We start from the raw sequence: 23,328 nt of genomic DNA, 5'->3' as shown, positions 1-23,328 counted from the left end.
ATTCCTTCCTTCAAGTGGTCTCAAGGTCTAGGGCCAAGGGAAAGTTCAAGGTTGCTAGTTCAGAGGGCCCATGAAGGATCTGTGAAATTTTTAAAAATTGCTTCTGGGAAAGGGCTTTGCTTTATTTCCACTGTTTTATCTGATGCCATCTTCTCCTGCACCGAACTCTGACAAAAGCATGACAAATCCATAGAAGGGAAGCAAGGCACCCTGGCTATTATCACCCGTGCCCAGTTTTAGCCATACTGGATTTGAACTTAGGGAACCTTTGCTTGCTCTACTACTTGAGCAGCACCCCAAACCCCATGCCAGGAATTTTGACCGTCCTTATCATAGTGGAAATCAGCAAAGCTTCATGGTTCCCAAACTGGAGTGAGCATTGAAATATCCTAAAGAGTGAAAACAATTAAATACTTTATACCTTTCTTCTAATCTGCCATTATTGTACAATTGCTGATGAGATTCTAATAGTGACAGCCAGATCACCCAGGAGCCATGGCTGCCTAGGACAAAATTCAGAACAATCCCCTGGCCCTCCTCCTAGCTCCTCTTCCTCCCTGCCTCCATAGTATTGCTGCTCACCAATGGGCACCACTCCAGGGCTCACAAAAGGAACCAGGGCCCAATTCTGACTTCTCCCTTGGCCTAAATGTCTGAGATTTCTGTGTTTTCAAACTTAGATTCTTTGGTGGAGGTCAGGAGAGAGAAGAGGGAAGAAAGGAGGGAGGGAAGGGGAGAAGGGGGAGAGAGAGGAAAGGAAGGAAGGAAGGAAGGAAGGGAGAGAGGAAGGGAGGGAGGGAGGGAGGAAAAAGCCAAGAAAAAATATAATCTACCTATTAATGTTCCAAAATCCCATCCGACCTTTTTGCTTACATAAGAGAAGTACAGCTGGATGGCCTAGCTGTACACACCCTATGGATGAGGCAAATCTGGGCATGTCTGAGGAGCAGCTGGGTGGCTTCACCAAAACTCCTTGCATCTGAAGGGAAGAAAAGTTTCTTATAGGGACAGGGTGGCAAGCAGCACACATTCCTTCTCACATCACAGTTGTCACTCTAATCTATGTCACAAGGTGTCACCAGGCCTGTGAGGCACAGAAGAGAAAACAGCAATGCTAGTCATGCTGAGGTTGAGACGCACAGTCCCAGCTGTAGCACCAATAATAGGTTTGAAGGGACATAATTAGTGTCCGAGTAACCAGGCAAGACTCCACTGAGATGGGAAAGGCCAGAATGAGTAGATCTGTGCAAGATTTAAAGTCAACACAGAATCATGAGGCTGAAGTGACAGCAGTGAGGGAAGGGAGAAGAAGGCAGATGAACTGTCTTCTTCTCTGCCCCAAAACTAGGTGGACGAAGAAGAACAGCAAGAAGAACAGATGCAGCGGGGAAAAGAATGAGCATTCATTCATTCATTCAACGAAAACTGCAGCAGAATGCCACAAACAGAACAAGGACACGCTGTCCCTGCCTTTCCAGACTCTCCTGGTGTGAGGACCACACAAAATGTAGAGTCATGCACCAGAGTGATGCCAAGTGGAACATATTCTGGAACACACACATAAGGGACATGATCTTAAACGAAGTCCTGACACAGCTCTTGGAGAAAATGACATTTATATGATTCTTCAGTTAGGAAATCCTGGTCCAGGCAAAGAGCTGTGAGGTGACTCACACCTGTAACACTAGCTACTTAGGACAGAGGTCAAGCAAAAACTTCGTGAGACCCCCCCACATCAACCAATAACTAGACACACTGGTCCAGGCCTATCATTGTAGCAATACAGAAAGCATATACAGGAGGATCACAGTCCAGGCTGGCCCAAGCAAAAAGCAAGACACTCTCTCAAAAATAACCAAAGCAGGCTGGGAAGGTGGCTCAGTGGTAGAGTGCTTGCCTTGCATGCATGAGGCCCTGGGTTCGATTCCTCAGCACCACATAAGCAAAAAGAAAAAAGCCGGAAGTGGCACTGTGGCTCAAGTGGTAGAGTGCTAGCCTTGAGCAGAAGAGCTGAGGGACAGCGCCCAGGCCTAGAGTTCAGGCCCCACGACCAGACCCCCCACCCCACAAAAAAAAAAATAACCAAAGCAAGGTTGTCTGGGGACATGGCTCAAGCAATAGAGTACCTGCTGAGTAAACACAAACCTTACCCAAGTTCAAACCCCAGTGCTGCCAAATAAAATATGAAGGGGAAAAAGCAAGAGCTTTTTTTTTTAATGCCACCACTAGGGTAAAGGTAGAGTGACTGGAGATAAAGATGAATTTAAGAAGCATTTCTGAGTTTGAGTGAACAGGACTTGTTGACTGGCTAGAAAAGAGTGGAACATGGAGTCCCTTTGAGCTTCTTTTGCTCAAGGCTAGCACTCTACCACTGGAGCCATAGTGCCATTTCCAGTCTTCTCTGTTTATGTGGTACAGAGGAATGGAACCTAGGGCTTCATGCATGCTAGGCAAGCACTCTACCACTAAGCCACATTCCCATTCTTATCTCTGCCCTGCTGTAGTATATGAGAATTCCTGAATGGTACCTGCAAATGTATGAAAACAAGAGAGAATGATTGAGGGAGAATTAATTTGACAGGTGCAGAGTACGAGCTCCTAAAAGAAGGAGAGAGTGAAGAGATAAAGGGTTTCTGAAGGTGTTCACCAGCAAAAAGTCTTGTGCTATGTTAATATTTTGGATACGCTGCTGCTGGAGAGGTGAAGATCAGAGGATTGTGATTTGAGGGTTGCCCTGGCCAAAAAAAAAGTTAGTGAGAGCTCCTCACCTTTACAAAACAAGCCGGGTTTAGTGGTTCACACCTATAATCTTAGCTACTTGGGAGGCCTAAGTAGAAGGATCGGGGTCTGCAGATGACCTCAGACGAAAATCATAAAAACCTATCTGAAAAAATAAGCAAAAGAAAAGGGGGGGAGAGGTGGTTGCAGGTATGATTCAAGTAGTTGAGCAGCTATTTATCAAATAAAAGTGGTAGGTTCAAAAAAGAGCATTCTACCACTTGAGACACAGTTCCACTTCCAGCTTTTTGGCGGTTAATTGGAGCTAAGTCTCACAGATTTTTCTGCCCAGGCTGGCTTTGAACCATAGTCCTTAGATCTCAGCCTCCTGAGTAGCTAAGAGTTACAGGTATGAGCCACCTGTTCTCAACTCTCCTTTACATTTTACATAGATCTCTCTGCTGGAGGTACGAAGGATAAAGAGAAGATGGAGAAATGGGATACTGGTGAGAGATGGACAGGACAGAGCATCAGTAGGACTTGGGAGAGAATGCAGAAGACAGAAATATCTTTCTATCCCTTGGTACCAGCCAGTCTTCAGGGCCTACCCCAGACTTCAGGTCCTCACTGATGCTCTTGTTCACATGATAGGTGGGAGCTCTTCTCATTAGAAACATGATTCGTTTATGGATACAGAGACGGATCCTCCCAGGGAAATGGAAACATCCCTTCTCAATGAAGTCTGTTATGGTTCATGCAACAAAGCACACGCTCAAACCATGCGCATGCTCAGATGAGCATGCCCCTGACACTCACTGATCATTTGTGCACTTGATGGATGCAATCTAGGCATCTTTTGGTCCTTTAGAAGATGAGGATCTTCCGCCCATTCTCAGAAACCTGAGACATAACTCCAAATCAAGAAAGGGTGAGCTGGTGAGACTAGGAATGTGGGATGTGTTCTCTGGGCTGCCACCCACCAGGGATCTGGAAAGATCCCGCACAATCTGGTGTGTACTTTTGACTCCAGGCAGACAGAGAGATTTTGCCAGATCTCACCCTCCGCTGACATCCCTGAGTCCTTAGCCCCCTGTTCTTTTGCCACCTTCTCCCTACTACTTTTCCTGTGTATCCCCAGGTGCTGGCTCTGTGCCTGTCAGTCTGTTTGATGTGCATCGCCTTGTAGTCCTTAGCAAGTCTGAGCTTGCATTTTCTCATTATGCTTCTAATCTTTCCTATTGGTAAACAGATCTCAAAAAAACCCCACCAAAACCGCATCCTGATCTCAGCCATATTTGCTTCATCCAAAGAACTCAAAATAGCACACAGCATGTCGCAGCACACAAACAAAAAAAATCAATGTATGTGGGAAGGAAGACTAAAATTACAAGCATCCCTCATCCAAAGATCAAAATCCAGAACCTTTGGAGCTACACATAATGCCAAGAGTGGAAAATTCCATACCTGACCTCAAATGATGGTTTATAGGCCAAATGCCGGCAACACTAAAAATTCTGAACAACATTACCTCATATGCCTAAGACATTTGTACAGAATAAATACATTTCATATCTAGACTTGGGTCTACAAATTAGACATATAAATTTGGGTTCTATCCCCAGGATATATCATTAGGGATTTGCATGTATTCTAAGATTAAAAAAATAAAAAGCATACTTACTAAAACAGAAAACATTTCCAGTTTCAAGCATTTTAGATAAGGAATATCCAATCTGATACTATTAACAGAGCTAGTATTTCTGAGCAATACAGAAAAACAATTCTTGATATTAACTTGGTTTCAATCTGGGCTAAATTATAAAACAGTCCATATGAATATCTTTAAAAGATAAAAGCATTTGGTCTCTGTGGTTTTATGCTCAATTTTCATGAACCATGGAGCAGTTAGGAATTTGGGCGAAGGTGGGCCTGATCACTTGTCACTGTTCTAAAGCAATTTTGTTTGTTTGCTTTGATTTTTGCTGTTAGTCCAGGGCCTGGATGCTATTCCTGAGCTTTTTTTTCACTCAAGCTAGAGCTCTACCATTGGAGTCACAGCTCCACTTGCAGCTATTAACTGGAGATAAAAGTTTCACGGGCTTTCCTGCCCAGGCTACTTTGAACCATATCCTCAGATCTCAGCCTCCTGAGTAGCTAGGATTAAAGGCGTGAGCCACCAGCACCAGGCCCTTTCTGCTTGAATTCTGGGCCTGGGCATTGTCCCTGAGCTATTCAGCTCAAGGCAAGCACTATACCATTTGAGTTACAGCGCCATTCGTTTTCTGGTGGTTAATTGGAAACAAAAGTCTCATGGACTTTCCTGCCCAGGGCTGGCTTTGAACCGTGATCCTTAGATCTCAGCCTCCTGAGTAGCTAAGATTACAGGCATGAGCCACCAGTGCTGGGTTCCAAAGCAATTTTTATAGTTCACTTTTTAAATAATTCTCCTACAGATGAAGTCTGGTTTGAACTTAGTTGCTTGTTAAAATAGAAATGAACAGAAACAGAAAATGTCTCCATTTGCAATAAGAAGTCAGTGTTACCATTTATACTTAAGGAAAGTTCTAGACAGCCTGTGCCTGATTCATAGCCCAGCCACTAACTATGTTCCTTGCACCATGGGCTCTACCTCCATCTTCTAGTCTGTAACATAGGAGCAGTCATAATGTCCACCGAAAGGGAGTGAAGTAGCTAAATGAGTCACCACACAGCTAGAAGCTGAGCACAGGACTTGCCATCTAGCAGACCTTGGACAGATGTCTGCATGCTCTTACTGTGTTTGTATACTCTGCTCCAACATAAATTCACTATAAATCGCCCCCCCCACACCCCGCTTTGGCTACCTGAGTGGCAAAGATGGAAACATTGGTTCCAAAGCACCATAGGCGTTTCTGAAATTTGGTCCAACAATACAAAGACACCCAGAAGTATCTTTCCACAACACATCAGAAATATACCTTCCCAAAATACCAGCATGCAAATGATAAATGTGCTATTGATCCTTCCTTCTGGTAAAAGTTATATTCTTCAATGGAATTATTTCTATTTCTTCCAACAGATATGGCGGTGGTGGACGATCTCCGGTGTCTGTGAGGGGAACAACAGAGGTAAGTAGGCAGAAAGCCAAAGGTTAGATTCAGAAATTCAAATGAGCTGGGGGCTGGTGGCTTATGCCTAGAATCCTAGCTAGTCAGGAGGCTGAGATCTGAGGGTTGCGGTTCAAAGCCAGTCTATGCAAGAAAGCCTGTGAGACTCTTTTCTCCAATTAACCACTAGAAAACTAGACACAGTACTCAAAGTAGTAGAGCACTAGCCTTTAGCAAAAGAAACTCAGGAACAACCCCTGGGCCCTGAGTTCAAGCCCCAGGACCAACAAAAAAGAAAAGAAAACAAATTCAGAATGTATGCAATCCCAGGTTGGACAAATAAGATTTCCCCTTGGATTAGCTTTAATTGTACTTTGAAGGCTTAGATTTCTTCTGGAGAACTTCAAGCTTTCCAGCTGGGGTTGCTTTCCAGTTGGCTCTGATCCTGAAAGACTGAGACAGGAGACTGCCAGGAAGAAGTGAGGCCACCCGACTTCCATTTACCCTATGGGTGACATCTGTGATGTTTTCCCAGGTGCCACTCCTCCAAATCCCTAAATTATTGGGTAATGGAACAGGCCAGAGTCAGTCAGTTTTACAAGGTGATGTGGGTCTCAGCAGAGCCCTCTCTGAGTATGATCATCATTTCTATTCAGAGAGGAAAGCGGGAAGCCGTGCCATCAGTGGCTTACTCCTATAATCCTAGTTACTCAAGAAGCTGAAATCTGAAAAACACAGTTCAAAGCAGACTAGGCAGTATAGTTTGCATGACTCTTATCTCCAGTTAACCACCAAAAAGATGGAAGTGGAGGTGTGGCTCAAGGGGTAGAGCACTGGCCCTGAACAAAAAAAAAAAAAAACTAAGTAAAAGTACAAAGCTCTGAGTTCAAATTCCAGGTGACCCCCTCCCCACACACACAAAGTAGGATAGAGAAGATGGTGGAGCTGCCTGTAAGATTGCTTTGTCAATTTCCATTTTTCAGTCCCCAAAGTCCTAGTCCCTCAGCCCAAAGACGGCTGGAAGGGGTCTGTTGGTGCCACAGAGACTCTAGCCAAGATCCAAGGGCATGAACTTGGCAGCCTGGTCGAAATGGCACAGTAAGGAATGTCTGTATTTTTTTCTTGAGAGCTGGATTACATTATTCGATGACCTTCTCAGAAGAGAAGGAAGTTGCCAGTGAAATATTTGTACAAGCAAGAGATTTCAGAAGCATTGAATTTTTGGAGCTAGTCGGAAGCCTGCGGATCATCAAGTTCAGGGTTTCTCTCAAACTCAGTACAAAGCACATTTGGGGGGGGCTGAGCGATCTCTGTGGGGGGTGGGAGGAGGGCTGAATTATGTGGCATTGAGTTATTTGGCAACCATCCCAGCCTCCACTCTACTAGATGTTGGAAGTTCTCCACCCAGTGATGACAAAGATGTCTGCAGATTTTGTTAAGTACTCCCTGAGGAACAAATGCTCTCCAGTTAAAGAATTCTCTCCTTTCAGGAGAGGAATCCCTTCAAAACTAGAGTGAGAACTTACAATCTGAGACACTTACACCTTATCAGGCTGGTACCCCTGAGAACACACCTCTGGGGTCACACTCCCCTGTGTCTCCTTACTGCCTGGCACCAGCTGACACTCAGTAACTGAAGACAGGGTTTTATGGAAGCAGATGAGACCTCTGCAGTAAACCAGACACAGAATACATTCCCAAGCACCTGGAAGCATTGTTTCGTTGACTTTACAAAAGCGTTGGATGCTATCAATGAGCTTAGGTTTCAGCTCCAACAGCTGTTCTGCAGGTTTGGCTGCCCTAGGAAGTCCTCCAAATGTGCTTAAGGTGACTCTCTGACAGACAGAAGGTTTGTTTGTTTAATTATGTCAGCATTGCCAACAATATCAGGAGGGTGAACTGAAGTTGTGTAAAAAAAAAAAGGGGGGGGGGCCTCATTTTACTCAGTCAGAGAATGAAATTGAGATCCTGAAAACAGACATTTTGATCCTGGCCACAGGACTTCTTTCTGACTTGCTGAGTTGTCAGTCCACTCCAGCGGGGGCCTTCAGGACATTCTATCACCAAAGAATAGTCACTGCTAACAGTAAGGACTCACTAGGTATTAGACTCCATTCTGGGTTTTATACAGCTCTGAATCCACAGGAAAAAAAAAAACGAAACTATAGAGATGTTAAGTCATCAAGCTACTAATGGGCAGAGGTAGGATTTCAAATAGTTAGAACTTAGGTTGAAATTTTCAGTGTCTCAGTTTCTGCTGTAATATGTGTGTGTGTGTGTTTCTGTGTGTGTGTATCTGTGTGTCTGTGTATGTATACATGCACCAATACTGGGGCTTAAACTCAGCATCTAGACCCTGTTTTTTAGCTTTTTTGCTCAGTGCTAATGTTTCACCACTTAAGCCACAGCTCTATTTCTGGCTTTTTGGTGATAAATTTGGGATAAGCGTCTCATGGACTTTCATGCCTAAGCTGGCTTTGAACTGAAATCTCAAGATTTCAACTTCCTAAGTAGCTAGAATTATAAGCATGAACCATCAGTGCCCACCTTGTTGAATCTTTGATTTCCTTTGGTTTGTGTATGTAACACAAATCCATTCATAACTGTACAAAGTATTACATCAACCCTGTAGTGGAGAGTGTGGAATATTTAAGGCAAGATTCCTCTTTTCAGAAAGGTTACCTTCTAACTGAAGACATGTCTTAATAAAATAACAGTAAAACCCAACATAGTACAAAGAACAGGACTAGGGATCAGATCTGATGAGTGTAAATAGCCCTTTGCACCACATACTCATGTAATGAATATTCATATGAGAGAAGTCAGTTATTTCCTGAAAAACTGTTTTCTCCTCTGAAATATGGGAATGATTATCCCTCTCAAAACCACAAAATTAGGGTTTATAAGGATTGTGTGAGAGAGGACATACTTTATACTATTAAAAACTGAATAAATGGCTGGGCACTGGTGGTTCACACATGTAATCCTAGCTACTCAGGAGGCTGAGATCTGAGGATCTTGATTCAAAGCCAGCCTTGGCAGGAAAGCTTGTGAGCCTTTTATTTCCAATTAACCACCCAAAAGCCAGAAGTAGAACTGAGGATCAAGTGATAGAGTGCTAGTTCTGAGGAAAAAAGCTCAGGAACAGTGCCCAGCCCCTGAGTTCAAGCCCAGTTCCTGAGTTCAAGCCCTAAGACTGCACATACATACAAAAACAAAACCTGAATAAATAAATAATTAAACTATGAGAAAGGTGACAGCAAACAAATAGATAAAAATGACCCAGAGAAGTCTACAAGGGAATGTTGTTGTGGGTAGAGTATCTTAGATCTCGTATTAATCCATGTCTAACATACTTGCCAGGTATTCTGGATATAAAGGAGAATATTATTCTTTCTCGGTCACTTTAGAGGTTGGTTCTCTTCCAGGGTTCTGATTCACTTGTCTTTGAATCTTTGGTTTCCTATATCAGAGAGGGGCAAGCCTGAAACTTGTGCTAGGAGGGCACAGGTATAAAAATAGAAAAACATAAACCATTTAGAACATGGCATAGTAGATAAAATCTAGAGACATGTAAATCGGCCATTAGTAGCTAGCTAGCTAGCTACTGAGGAGGCTCAGATCTGAGGATCCCAAGTTGAAATCAGCCTGAGCAGGAAAGTCCATGAGACTCTTATCTTTTATTACACACCCAAAAACCATAAGTGCAGGTATGGCTCAAGTGGTAGAGCATCAGCTTTGAGCAAAAAAAAACTAAGGGATAGTGCTCAGGCTCTGATTTTAAGCCAGAAGAGAGTGGAAGAGGGAAGATATAGTATATACATTATATATTACATATATAATATCTCTCTGGACATATATAAATATATATGAAGATATACAGGTCTCTAGAGAGACAGAACCCTAGAAGTGGCACTGTGGCTGAAAGTAGTAGAGTGCTAGCTTTGAGCAAAACAGTCCAAGGACAGTGCCCAGGTCCTGAGTTCAGACAGAGATAGACAGATACAGGGACAGGCATCAGAGACAGAAGACAGAAGAAAGGTGCGTGGCAGGATAAGGCTGAGCAGAAATGGAGTCAATCATAAGTGACAGAGCCAGTTTGACAGAGGAAATGTAAATGGAGTTTTTGGCACAAGAAAGTAATAGTGTGGGTGGAGGTAATTCTCCCAAGTTTGTGGAAACAAATCAAGCTTAAAAGTAGGGCAGTGACTGGGTTTGGTGAAAACATAAACATTGTTAGTTAAAACAAAACAAAAAAAAAAACAAAAACAAAAAAACAAAGGGAAAGCAACTCTTTGTTGGTCTCCCAAATCCTTTAAAACTAATAGTAGTAGTTTAAACAAAGTAAGGTCATGTTTTTAAGGTCTTTTGTAAAAAACTACTAAATTGGGGCTGGGAAGGTGGCTCAGTGGTAGGGTGCTTGCCTTACATGCATGAGGCCTTGGGTTCTATTCCTCAGTACCACATAAGCAGAAAAAGCCAGAAGTGGTGCTGTGGCTCAAGTGATAGAGCGCTAGCCTTGAGCTGAAGAACTCAGGGACAGTGCCCAGGCCCAGAGTTTAGGCCTCACGACTGACCAAAAAAACTACTAAATCAACTCATGGCTATCTGAAAGGCTCACGATTCTAGATAAATTCTGCATAGAAATACAATTTTTCCCCTAAATTCACCAAATTCACAAATGTTAAGATCCGAGTAATATTCAGGTAACTTCTGGGAACATTTCAGAGATGTGGGAGAGGGAAGTAGCAGCATTGGGGTTTGAACTCAGGACCTTGTGCTTGCTGTGCAGGCACTATAACACTTGAGCCACCTCTCCAGCCTATAAAACATGCTCTTGATAGAATCTACAGTGTTTAGAAATCTGAAAACTCAGCCATTGGGGCCTTGGAGACAATACCCCCATCTTCAAGGTGAGTTTCTTTCAGAATTATCAGGGACCATCCCTCCTACAAACTTTTGATAATTCGGTTGCAAGTCTGTAGGCAGCTAGAGGTTCAGGATCTTACCTGAAGCACATGAAATGAAGAGCATTAGTGTACTTGTATATAATACAAAAGAATTCAAAATTCATGATCAGTCTGCGAGTGGCAAAACCAAGAAAACATTAAGTTGAAAAATACATGTTGGGAAAATTGTTTGTTGTCCCTGAACCTGGACAGTTAAGCTTTTGACTTTTTTTAAATGAGTATTTTGGCTGAAGAGGGTCTAGAAATGATATTGTGTGTGTGTGTGTATTAACAATTTCCTTTTGTTTGCATTAAAATCAACAGGAAAAAATACCCAGTTCGCATCTGGAAAATCAGGCAGTTAACAGTGTGTTCGTGCCCAAGCCATCAACCATGAGGGAGGAGAGCAGGCCTCCTCCCTGGGAGGCCTCAAGGCTGGAGAACGAGTTTTTCCAAGGTAAGTCTCCATATCAATCACCTTTGCAACTCAAGGTCAAAAAGGGAAGCAAATAATACAGCCTCACTTCTATTAAAATATGTGCACTGTTGTTGTTTTATTTTTGTTTTTGGAGGTGAAGTGAGGGCCTCACCCTGTAACACAGGCTAGCCTGTGTACCTCAAGCTGCTCTCAAACCACCTTCAACCTGTGGAGTGCTGGGATTACAGGTGTATACCACCATACCCAGCTCAAACTCTGTACTCATGTTTGAAGTTATCTGAAATTTCCTCATCTTGACATGTGCTATTGACACAAACATTGAAAAACCTAATGGTTAAATATAACCCAATCAAATATTCTCAGATCAAGGGCTAGTAAATGTATGAGCTGATAATAATGTTTAATATTAACCTCAGGCAAAAAGGAAATACATCTAGATAGTTTGCTGTTCTCCCTAGACCTTTATTGCTCCTGATCAGGAAAGGCACTGTAATGGGAAATCTACTACTCATCAAACTATTAACTTTGTTGAGTAGATATTGATAAAAACTGAACCAGAGGGCTGGCAATGTGGCTTATTGGTAAAGTGCTTACCTAGCTTGCATGAAGCCCTGGATTTGATTCTTCAGTACCACAGTACCACATAAACAGAAAAAGTCAGAAGTGAGGCTGTGGCTCAAGTGATAGAGTTCTAGCCTTGAGCAAAAGAAGCTTAGGGAGGGCTGGGAAGGTGGCTCAGTGGTAGAGCGCTTGCCTTGCAATGCATGAGGCCCTGGGTTCGATTCCTCAGCACCACATAAGCAAAAAGAAAAAAAAAAAAAGCTGGAAGTGGCGCTGTGACTCAAGTGGTAGAGTGCTAGCCTTGAGCTGAAGAGCTGAGGGACAGCGCCCAGGCCCAAAGTTCAGGCCCCACGACCGGACCCAAAAAAAAAAAGAAGCTTAGGGATAGGGCCCAGGCCCTGAGTTCAAGCCCCAGGACTGACCAAAAAAAAAAAAAAAAAAAGAACCATATTCTAAAGTATCATATACACACATATGTCATTATTCTACAACCATAGTTCCCCTTACATCGGTTATTCAAGGTCAAACTAAGCCTGACCACTGGTCAAGAAAATCAACCAAAAAGTAACAAATACAGCTTGGAGAACTAAATCCAATTTGCAAAGGTAATGAAATCCCTTCCATTTTTTTTGGTGTCTGGCTAGCACGGTCATTGGTGAGAGAACCTTGATTAGACACTAGGTCTCAGGGCACCCTCTGTAAAATGGTCCCTGGAATACAGACAGAGGAAAATCTACTCAAAAGGCACAGAAACTGGGGGACAAAGGGTGAACAAATGCAGTGGTGATACTCACTAGACACTAGGTTGAAAATGAAATATACAACTTGTTGGGGTGGGTGGGAGGGAAACACTGGGAGAAAGCGAAGGAAAGGGTGACACTGTTCAAAAAGAAAAGTGCTCATTACCTGACTTATGTAACTGTAACTCCCCTGTATGGAGGAGGAGGAGGGGAAGGAGGAGAAGGAGGAAAAGGAGGAGGAGGAGCTGGGAAGGTGGCTCAGTGGTAGAGCGCTTGCCTTGCATGCATGAGGCCCTGGGTTCGATTCCTCTGCACCACATAAGCAGAAAAAGCTGGAATTGGTGCTGTGGCTCAAGTGGTAGAGGGCTCACCTTGAGCTGAAGAGCTGAGGGACAATGCCCAGGCCCAGAGTTCAGGCCCCACGACAGACAAAAAAAAGGAGGAGGAGGAGGAGGAGGAGGGGGAGGGGGAGGGGGAGGAAGATGACGAGGCTGGTGGTTGATGCCTGTAATCCTAGCTCCTCAGGAGGCTGAGATTGAGAATCGCAGTTCAAAACCAGCCCAGAGTCTCTGTGAGACTCTTATTACTAATTAACTACCAGTAAACTGGAAGTGGAGCTGTAGCTCCAAATGGAAGAGCACTAGCCTTGAGCAAAAGAGCTCAGAGACGACACCCAGGCCCTGAGTTCAAGCCCCACAACTGACAATGAAAAAAAAAAAAAAAAGCAAAACCTCACCCAACTGAGTGTGCTTATATCCTAGGTGGTAATACTAGAATTTTAGCTGTACTGCTGTTTTCTTAAGGCTACAGCTGAGAATCACATATTGGTTTCAATTTTCTGAGGTAGGTCCAGGTTAAATAGCAACCTTATAACATGAACGAACAGGACAGAAGGACCTACCTTAATATTCCATTTGTCTAGTTACCCAATAGTGGCTCTCTTACTGAAATGCACATTATTCATCTCTTTTGTTACTAGTAGGTGTCAGTATATCTCAGGCACACTAACAAGAATCATACTTAAAATTTGTTGTTGTTTGGGCTGGGAGGTTGGCTCAGTGGTAGAGTGCTTGCCTTGTATGCATGAGGCCCTGGGTTTGATTCCTCAGCACCACATAAGCAGAAAAAGCCAAAGTGGTGCTGTGGCTCAAGTGGTAGAGCACTCGCCTTGAGCTGAAGAGCTGAGGGACGATGCCCAGGCCCAGAGTTCAGGCCCCATGACCGACAAAAAAAAAAAAAATTGTGTTGTTAGAAAAAAAGTAGCTTAATAAGTTTTATAGAAGTTTTATTTTAAGGTTTACCTTTAGAGGCATTATGGAAGGTTTAATTTTTAAGGAAAAGCATAGAAAAGAAACTTGCACTACTGTCTTGTAAAGCCAAACTCAAAAAAATCAAAATGAATGTCATCACATTTATGATAGAATGATAAAAAGTTTCTTGAGAGGGTGTGGGCACTGTCCCTGAGCTCTTTTGCTCAAGGCTAGCACTCTACTACTTTGAGCCAAAGTGCCATTTCTGGTTTTCTGGTGGATAGTTAATTGGAGATAAGAGTCTTGCAGACTTTCCTGCCTGGGCTGGCTTCCAACTGCGATCCTCTTATCTCAACCTCCTGAGTAGCTAGGATTACAGGTGTGAGCCACCAGCACCCAGCTTCTTGAGAGAGTTCAACAACTCAAATTATGATTAAACTATAAAAAAGAATTAATTCATATTCTCCTTTAGTTTTAGATGACTTGGATAGCAAACTGGCTCAGGAGCAATCTACAAGCTCAGCGAATGCCAGCTATGCATCAAGCACGCAGTCCAGCCATTCTTACTCCAGCAGGAACAGACCTAGAGCTATCACAAGAAGACCCCAAAATCGTCATGAAACTTCTAATATGTCCATCTATGACATCTTGAGACCAGGAACTCCTAGAGAAGGTTTTAAAACCTTTTCCCCTAGGACAAAGACAATTTATAATATGTATAGGACAAAGGAACCCAGCAGAGGCTTAGAAGACAGTGTGCAAAAGAATACATTTGGGAGCACTTCTCTGTGTTTTGATAGCAGACAACGATCAGCCTCACCAGCCACGGGGCATTTCACTGCAAGAAGCTTACATTTTCCAACCACAACTGAGAACAGGAATCGATTTGTACCTGCAAGCCACCAGCAGAGCCCAAAGAGGACTCCATTATCATCTATCATATGGAATAGATCAGATTTTTTGAGAGACAGACAGAACCAAGAAGAGTTCTATAGCGCACCGTCACCCATGGAAATTGACCCTGCTGAACAGTGTATGTATCCTCACTGTCTTCAGGAAAATAGGAGACACGAATGGTTCCATTCACAGAATGCTTATCAAAATGCACGTTTAAATGATCCCCTGGATACTCCCATGCATCCTGACATATTTGAGAACTCAGAGAACATGCCATTTTACCATCAGGACAACCCCTTTGCTAGGTCATTCTTTAGCAATGCTTTTAAACAAAGTAGAGAGCACAGATTTGGACAAAGTTCTTTTTGGGGCCAACAGGAAGAACATTATTCCTGTTGGCCTGACTTTCATCAGGGTAGGAAGCCATTCAATTTTTCCAACAGAGACTTTGAAATGTTTCCCTCTGAAGCAAATGTTCATGGCCACAGTGTCCCTCCTCAACACTGGAGGCCATTTTCTCCAGTTTTCAGGAGCCAAGAAAACCCATATCCCTGGCAGTCTGATTTTCAGATGCCACCACTGGAGAACATGGAGCTATCACACACAAGTGAGAACCAATCCACTCCTTATTTTGGCATACCAACTTTTGGCTCCATGTCTGATTTGAGTCATCCCATGACAACTAGTGGGTTGGAATATCAAAAGGGCAGTTGCCCTGAACACATGCAGAGAAACAAAGAACCCTATTCATTTAGAATTGACCAGAATCTAGCACCTTCATTCAGAACTTCCTTCCCCCAGGTTCCTGATGACAAAAGGAATTCTCAGAGTCCCACCTTTCCGAATTTCACTGTCACTCTACAAAATGTCATTCCTAATAAGCCAGACTCCCTTCCAGGAAGATCCCATACAGAAGCTACTGGGACCAACAGCACTTCACTTGATTCCCTGCCTCTGGCTGAAACCCAGCCCAATATCTTGGTCACAGAAATGAATGAGAAAGGCATGAATGAATCTCTTTCCGAAGACAAACAACTAAACCAGACAGACCAGACCAATATGACAGAGATTCCCCCGTCTATTTCACAGACAGTGATCTCAAACCCCTTAACTGATTTTCAAAATCCTCTCTCCCAGGATCCAGTCAAAAATGACAGATTTGGTTTAAATTCACCTAGCAAAGGAAGTTCACGAAAGTCACCCAGAGCCTTTTCCAGGAAAAATGCCTCCCCAATTTGGATATCACAAAGAGATACATCCAATGAACTTAAAGGGATCAAGAAACTTGACTCAGCGGCTTTCCTTCCTTTCCTTCAGCAAAGCACAATGCCACTATCTTTCCCCAGCCCAAGTCACAGTTGCCACAAGGAACTGGCAGTAAGTAAAGGAGACATTTCCAGCACTAGTAAGAATAACCAGCAGTGCTCTGAACCTACTCATAATCAAAACACACAGTCTCCTGAGGAGTCTTCTCTTTTGGATACTGAGGCCAAACAATATCCTCCCACACCTCATTCCACCAGCTGCAGCAAAATGGCTGCCAATAGGCCATGTGACTCTTTGGCTCTATCATCAGGGATAACACCCAATTCCTCACCATCGAATTATTCTTTTCGTGATGCTCGTGTGATTTCTTCTACCACCGTGCTCTCCAGAAGCCCTTCAGACAATGGTCCAGCTCTAGAAGAGAGAGAAGACACAGACAATGCTACCACAAAGCAGAATAGCCAGTTTGCTATAATCAGCCCTTCAGAAACCCCAAAGAGCAATGATGGTCATGTGCCTCTCTGTGAGGATGTGGTTGATTTTGTCAAAGGCCATTCCCGTTCTCCTTTCAGAAATGGAAAGGTAAGACATCGTGTATCCTGTATTGAAAAGTTAAGCCAAACAGCAAGTTGTTCAGTACCCTCCAGTGAAGGCAGTCACCCCACAGAAAACCAAAACAATCCCAAAGCTTCAGAGCTTAACACCATTTATTGCACTTTGCCGAGAAAATCGGCCAGTTTCCTCATCAATGGCAGACAGCCAGAAAGTAAGGTAAGGGCTACATCCATTAGGAATGGGCCACTTCCCTTTCACATAAAAAACACTGTGCCAGATCCGGTGAAGAAATATGAGTCAAGCAGATGTGATTTTCCTGAGTCAGTGAGTGAATGTTCCAAAGTGGTTTCTGATTCCATCACCGTGGCATCCGAAGCCACAGAGAAGATGGCAAAGGTGAGACCCATCAGATCTGCTTCTGTGAGGAAGGGACCACTTCCATTCCTTGTGGGGCGGTCTATGTCATGTCCTTCAGAGAAACCACAAGCCTCCACTGGAAGCGATGAAACAAACAACGAATCAGTCTTAGACACAGACACTGCTTCTGTGACACCAAAGACCAGGGGGAGACTCTTTTCCTCGCTAGAAAGCAAATCATCTATTAGAGATGGTTCTTCCACCCACACACTGCACCCAAAGGAACTCTTTCAAGAATGCACTGAAAAGAATAGGGAGATGGCTGCCACTGGGACAGGGGAGGAAAACCCTTTACCATTTTGTGCAGACATAGCCCCAAAAGAAAACAAGAACACATTACATAAATTTAAAACTACTAGTATGTTTTCTGTTTCTGGGAATGAAGATAATGTAAAATGTCTCGAAGTGGTTTCAATATATTATACTCTACCCAGGAAAGCCAGCAAAAAAGTCTGTAACCTCCTTCAGCAGTATGCACAAAACACGAGTTCGCTTATGGAATCCCTGCAGATGGAGACGGAGGCATCTCCTTGTGCTTTAGGAGAGAGGGTAAAGGATTCTACACAGGAGTGGTCAAGTTCACCTTCCCCAAATGTAAAGATGACAGAAAGCTCTGCTCAGAGTTTGACTGACAACAAACTGCCAGATAAGGGACCCTCTGAACCTACATTAGAAGAAATGGCTCCTGTTTCTCTGCATCAAGGAGAATCTAAGGCCAAAGAGACCTTGCAAGGTGACTTAGTTAAAACACTTCTAGGTGATTTTTTGCAAAGCAGGAAACAAAAAGGGAGAACATTACAAAGGGAAACCCTTCCCATCTCTTTAACACAACAGGACGAAAATACTGCAGCAGAAACACCAGAAAATTCCCAAGAATCCATTCAAGCAGAAAATAGTGGACCCTCTAGTCTGCCAGCTCATTCGGAAGATAATGTTGAAAGTTCCCAAACCAGAGGAGGTTCTGGGGAGTCTGAAGGTAGAGACATAGCCATTATATCTACCCCAAGTACAAGGTGGCCTCTGGAAGCTCACCTGGCCCCAGCCCCGGATGACAGCTCCAGTGAGCCACATCCTGGGGAAATCGGAGGAGAAGCCGGAACAGATCATCCAAAAGTGACTGAGAAAACTCTTGCCGAAAGCCAAACCTTCGCTCTGACTTCAGCATCACAGACACTGCAGTTTGAGGAGACTCACTCAGGTGAACCAGATTCAGGGAAGTCTGAACCTAGAGAATTACCCCAAGGAAACCAGGAGCTCACTCTAACAGAGAGCAGGAAGGCAGAGGGAGAAAGGCAGAAGTTGGACTGGGATCAAATGTCACTCACTAAAGGAAATCATGCAAATGACACCAACTTGGATATCCTAGACAAAGGAGAAGACAGATCCATTAAACATAGATTGGCAGCCATGTCTAAAGCAAACCAAAAATTCCCAAGTAACCATCTCAACCCCAAAAGACATGTAGCTACTATCTTCCCCCAAAGTGGAAGTGAATCTGGCTTTGGTCTTTTATCTCTTGGCAGACTAGAAGACACTGCACTGTCTCCAAGGGCTGCTGTAAAGCCCACAGAAGCTGTGGAAGAAACCGTCCTGAGGGATGAGGGGACAGACATGGAGGTTTCTGAGAACCCTCTTCCGGTTACTGGCATAGCCAGCAGAGAACCTTCTAGTCACTCCTGCCATCAGAAATCTAATGACATTTCACAGCAACCCCAGAGTGAGCTTAAAAATGTCTCTGAATCCCCACCAAAGCATGAGAATTCTAAAGATGTTCCAGTAGCTCAGCTTGCAGAAGAAGAGTCAGGATCCACAGCCAAACTCACATCAACCAGCCTCAGAGAAGCTGACTTCTCTGATTATCAGAGGAGGCTCAGCCCCCCTTTCTCCCTGGAAACTGTGCAGAAATCTTTGATGAACCTCTCCCTGGCTAGTTATCAGCAGCAACATAGGAGGCCTGTGTCTCCAGGATGGGAACCTGAACCACAGCTCTATCGTTCTAAGAGTTTAAAAAGCATCCATGTGCATAGTGACCTACGCACAAGTCAGCCACCCAAAGCTAGGGGGCGTCATTTTTCTGAAAGCACCTCTATTGACAATGCCCTGAGTCCACCGACCTTAGGGAATGACTTCTCTGACCACAGTGGGTACAATCGAAGATTCAAATCTTTCTCTGAATTTCCTTCCTGTGATGAAAATGAAAATTGGGCTTTGTACAGCGACAACAGGACAAAAACAGGTCTCAAGTCCACGTCATCTATCTCTAGACCCATTGATTATGGGATTTTTGGGAAGGAACAACAGTTGGCTTTCTTGGAGAATGTAAAGAGGTCTCTCACCCAAGGAAGATTATGGAAACCAAGTTTTCTCAAAAACCCTGGCTTCCTGAAACATAGTGTAAATAATCCTGCCAACCCATCCCAGACAGACCCCTCAAGCTCCAGTTCACCAGAAGATGGATCATTTCCAATTGAGCCACTCAATATTTACGAAGAAGACCCCGTGGAGTCGGACTGGGACACAGACACCACCACAGATGATGAATACTACCTGGATGAAAAGGACAAAGAGTCAGAACTGTGAGGTGTTAAAAAAAATAACTGCAGGGCTGGGAAGGTGGCTCAGTGGTAGAGCGCATGCCTTGCATGCCAGAGGCCCTGGGTTCGATTCCTCAGCACCATATAAGCAAAAAGAAAAAAGCCGGAAGTGGCGCTGTGGCTCAAGTGGTAGAGCGCTAGCCTTGAGCTGAAGAGCTGAGGGGCAGCGCCCAGGCCCAGAGTTCAGGTCCCATGACCGGACCCCAAAAAAGAAAATAACTGCAGGAGGCATTGCATTTTTTTCCTATTTCAATCAATATTATTTTATATGATCAGGAGCATATCGGCATGGTGCCTTTGCGTTCCTCTCTTAAGAATATCCTCCTTTGGTCTCATTGTGTTGTGAATGCTTAGAGTCCTGTATAATTGATCATGTCCCAGTGTACTTAAGATCTAGCTTTGCCATATCAGAGAAAACAATGCATTGTCTTCTTATATTTGGCTTTTGACCAAGAGCTCTTTAAATCTGTCCACTCTTTTAAACTTCAAACTCTTACCCATTTGAGCTCAAAGAAATAGGTCGTAGAACTTTAAATCAAGTCTGCTGGACCAGTTTAAATATGCAGATTAGGCTGAGATGTAGCTCAGTGACAAAGTGCTTGTACAATCCCCAGTACCAAAAAAGAAAAGACAAAAAAATTTTTTTTGCATAGTAAAGAATACCATTTCCGGGGCTGGGAAGGTGGCATGCCTTGCATGCACAAGGCCCTGGGTTCGATTCCTCAGCACAACATAAGCAGAAAAAGCAGGAAGTGGCGCCATGGCTCAAGTGATAGAGCGCTAACCTTGAGCTGAAGAGCTGAGGAACAGTGCTCAGGCCAAGAGTTCAGGCCCCACAACCAACAACAACAACAAAAAGAATAACATTTCAGGCTCAGTGATAGTGTTTGGCTAGCATGCATGAAGCACTGGGTTTGATTCCTCAGTACCACATAAACAAAAAAAGGCAAAAGTGGCACTGTGGCCCAAGTGGTAGCCTTGAGCAAAAGAAACTCAGTGCCCAGGCCCTGAGTTCAAGCCCTAAGACTAGCACAAAAAAATAACTTTTGAGGCTGGAGGCATGGTTCAGAAGTAAAACATCCACTAAGCAAGCATGAAACCCTGAGTTCAAACCCCAATATTGCCAAAACATAATATTTTATTATTCTTTGCTTAGTGCATGCCTATGCATAGACCTTTTCTCTATTTAACATACATGATGATATGTTTTCTATGTTAAAATTACATAATAGATATTCTGAGTTAATATTTTTATACAAAGAGTCTGATCAACTTGCAAGTCCTATTTCAGTAAGTTTTGTGGGCCCACTACTTTACTACCAAAGGTGGAATGAAGTTAGGGTGTCAGTAAGTTTATGCTCAAACAAAGCAAAGTAAATGAAGGGCAGAATAACAGTTGCTTTGGAGCCCAATCCAGATTGCTCTGAAACCTACTGTCTGAATTCAAAGGTGGTTGGTGGCCAATGATCATTTGCACTATTTGTCATATTTGCTTATTGGTCTGACTCAGGAACCAAGAAAACAAGAAAATTCATAAAAATAGCACCATCTACAGTTTTATACTTTTATAAAACACTTCGTTAAAGAAGTCTAGCAGATTTCTATGTATTCTAACATACAAATTGTTGCTTTTTATTGTTTATTTTTGGTATAGCTATAGTAATTTATGTCACTTTTATATTGATAACAATGTTTTCTAAAGTTATTATTAATAAAATTGTGATTGAACTATTTGTGTAAATAAAATACATCACTAGGGAAACAATACTGTAAGTATGTTGCAAATTCTTTTTTTTTTCTGGGTAAAAGTCTTTTTTTTTTTTAATTTAATTTTATTTTTTTTTGTGAACATACTGTACAGAGGGGTTACAATTACATGGGCAGGATAATGCGTACATTTCTTATCAAGCATTGCAGCCTCCTCCTTTGTTTACCCTTCATATCCCTTCCCTACCTCCCCCCTACCTCCCCACCACCCAATCCTCCCCCCTCCCCCCCAAATTCTTGAACTAGTTAGATGTTAGACTGATATGTTCATATATTTTGTACAGTTAAACTCATTTAAAATAAGATTTGAAACCAGGCACCAGTGGCTCATACCTGTAATCCTAGCTACTCAGGAGGCTGAGATCTGAGGATTGCGGTCCAAGACAGCCCAGGCAGGAAAGTCCTTTAGACTCTTATCTCCAGTAAACCACCAGAAAACTGGAAGTGGCAATGTGGCTCAAGTAGTAGAGCTCAGGGACAGTGCCTCAGCCCAGAGTGCAAGTCCCACGACTGAAAAAAATAAATAAATAAGTTTACCCTTGCATTGTACATGCATTGATGCTAATAACACCTTTACTGCTACTAACAATGGTTAGTGATATGTTAACAAGGGTGATAAAAATCAATAAATAAATGAGAAAGTTAAAGCTATTTTGAAAAGGAGGTAAATATGAGCCCTGAAGGGGACTCTGTGTTTTTTTATATATAGAAAATCAACTCTGTTTTTTTTATATAGAAAATTCAAAACCTTTGTAACCTTAATAGGCAGAATATTAGAGAGGCTGTACAGACACAGACTTGCTTAGTGGTAGTAAGTGGTAAATGTGACAGAATGCCATTTAAATACATAGTGTAAATATGTAAATATCTCACTTTCCATGCAACTTTGTGAATGTATTCCCACCAGGGGCTCTTTGTGACACTCAATGCTTCTGAAAAAACCATAAGCACTTTTTGTTAAATCCCTGTTCTCTTAATGTATTTGTTCCCAGACCCATTCTCTAGATGTGGAATATGTTACAAACTTAAGCTTATGTGGAAATAAACGACTTAAATGGAATGCTGTTTGGTTTGGTTTCTATTCCTGTCCTCCGAGTGATTGCTTTTATGTAGAAAAGCATCAGGAGTACAAGGAAGGGGGCATTTATTCTTCCAGGTGGCTTTGGGTGAGATTTGCCTGTTTCAGACTTGACCAATGAGTAGTTGTATCCTAGGAGGAAATACTCCATATTGTGAGACTGCAATGAGTGCTAATGCTTAAACCCTTGTCTCACAATCTAAAATCTACCCACAAGTTGTAATATATGGAAGGGCAGGGACGGGTTTATATTCTGTACACATTGTAGAATGCATGATGTACATGGGTACTGAATACATGTTACTGGAATACTTAAGGTATTAAGCATTTTATAGGTTTTACACTTGTCCAGCCTTATGTAAGATCTTTTATTAATGACATTGAAAATGAGGCACATCTCCATAGAGAGTTTATTACAAAGAAACCAAGGACAGTCTGAGTGCAATGGCTCACTCCTGTAACTCCAGCCACTTGGGAGGCAGAGATTAAGAAATACATAAATAGAAGAGAAAAAGGCAGGTGTCAGTGGCTCATGTCTGTAATCCTAGCTACTCAGGAGGCTGAGATCTAAGGATCACAATTCAATGCCAATCTGGGCAGATATATCTGAGAGATTCTTAATTTCAATAACTAACAAAAAGTCAGAATTGGAGGAATGGTTCAAGTGGTAGAAAGCCTTGAAAGCAAGAGCAAAAGGTCTTGAGTTCAAGCTCCAGTACCACCTAGAAGAAGAAGGAAGAGGAGAAGGAGGGGGAAGGAAGGAGGAGGAAGAAGGTAGGTTGGTACAGACTAAGTACAGCTAAACAAGAGTGTTCAGATTTAATAATATGACTTTCTTGTTGAGTTCTTAGGGGAAAAATGGGTGTTACCTCAAGTGTTATATAACTTATTAGGTCATATTTTATTATTGCCTGAGATGAGCTCAGATCTTTTCTCTGGGGGGGGGGAAAACAAGTCTGTTTGGAAGATTGTGAACCAATGTGTTCTATAATTTTTTTAAAATGATAGCCT

General features: G+C 42.9%; 2 protein-coding genes across 2 annotated transcripts in view; both read left to right on the top strand.

The window, feature by feature from the left end:
• The window catches only part of LOC122110213 (exophilin-5-like), a 37,847-nt gene extending 30,941 nt beyond the window's left edge, over positions 1 to 6,906 (top strand). Inside the window, exons 4-5 of the mRNA XM_042682708.1 lie at positions 5,777 to 5,847; positions 6,788 to 6,906. Of these exons, the coding sequence (XP_042538642.1) occupies positions 5,777 to 5,847; positions 6,788 to 6,906 (190 nt within the window). The remainder of the gene's footprint in view (positions 1 to 5,776; positions 5,848 to 6,787) is intronic.
• A 4,237-nt stretch (positions 6,907 to 11,143) lies between these two features.
• On the top strand, positions 11,144 to 19,526 carry Exph5 (exophilin 5). The gene is made up of 2 exons (XM_042682855.1): positions 11,144 to 11,210; positions 14,216 to 19,526. Exons 1-2 carry the CDS (start codon positions 11,147 to 11,149, stop codon positions 19,456 to 19,458), a joined length of 5,307 nt encoding a protein of 1,768 aa, XP_042538789.1. The 5' UTR covers positions 11,144 to 11,146; the 3' UTR covers positions 19,459 to 19,526.
• Positions 19,527 to 23,328: the final 3,802 nt, after the last annotated feature.

This window comes from Dipodomys spectabilis, unplaced genomic scaffold, assembly GCF_019054845.1.
Source record: "Dipodomys spectabilis isolate Male_0828 unplaced genomic scaffold, ASM1905484v1 ptg000076l, whole genome shotgun sequence".
In the NCBI taxonomy this organism is placed as follows: domain Eukaryota; kingdom Metazoa; phylum Chordata; class Mammalia; order Rodentia; family Heteromyidae; genus Dipodomys; species Dipodomys spectabilis.
The sequence above is the reverse complement of the archived record's forward strand: the minus strand, read 5'-3'. Positions and strand labels throughout refer to the sequence as shown.

What these genes read in the sequence shown, in the direction of transcription:
- Exph5 (XM_042682855.1), top strand. Translation starts at nt 11,147, where the DNA reads ATGAGGGAGGAGAGCAGGCCTCCTCCCTGGGAGGCCTCAAGGCTGGAG. An exon ending in GGAGAACGAGTTTTTCCAAG is followed by an intron (nt 11,211 to 14,215) that starts GTAAGTCTCCAT and finishes ATTCTCCTTTAG; the next exon opens with TTTTAGATGACTTGGATAGC.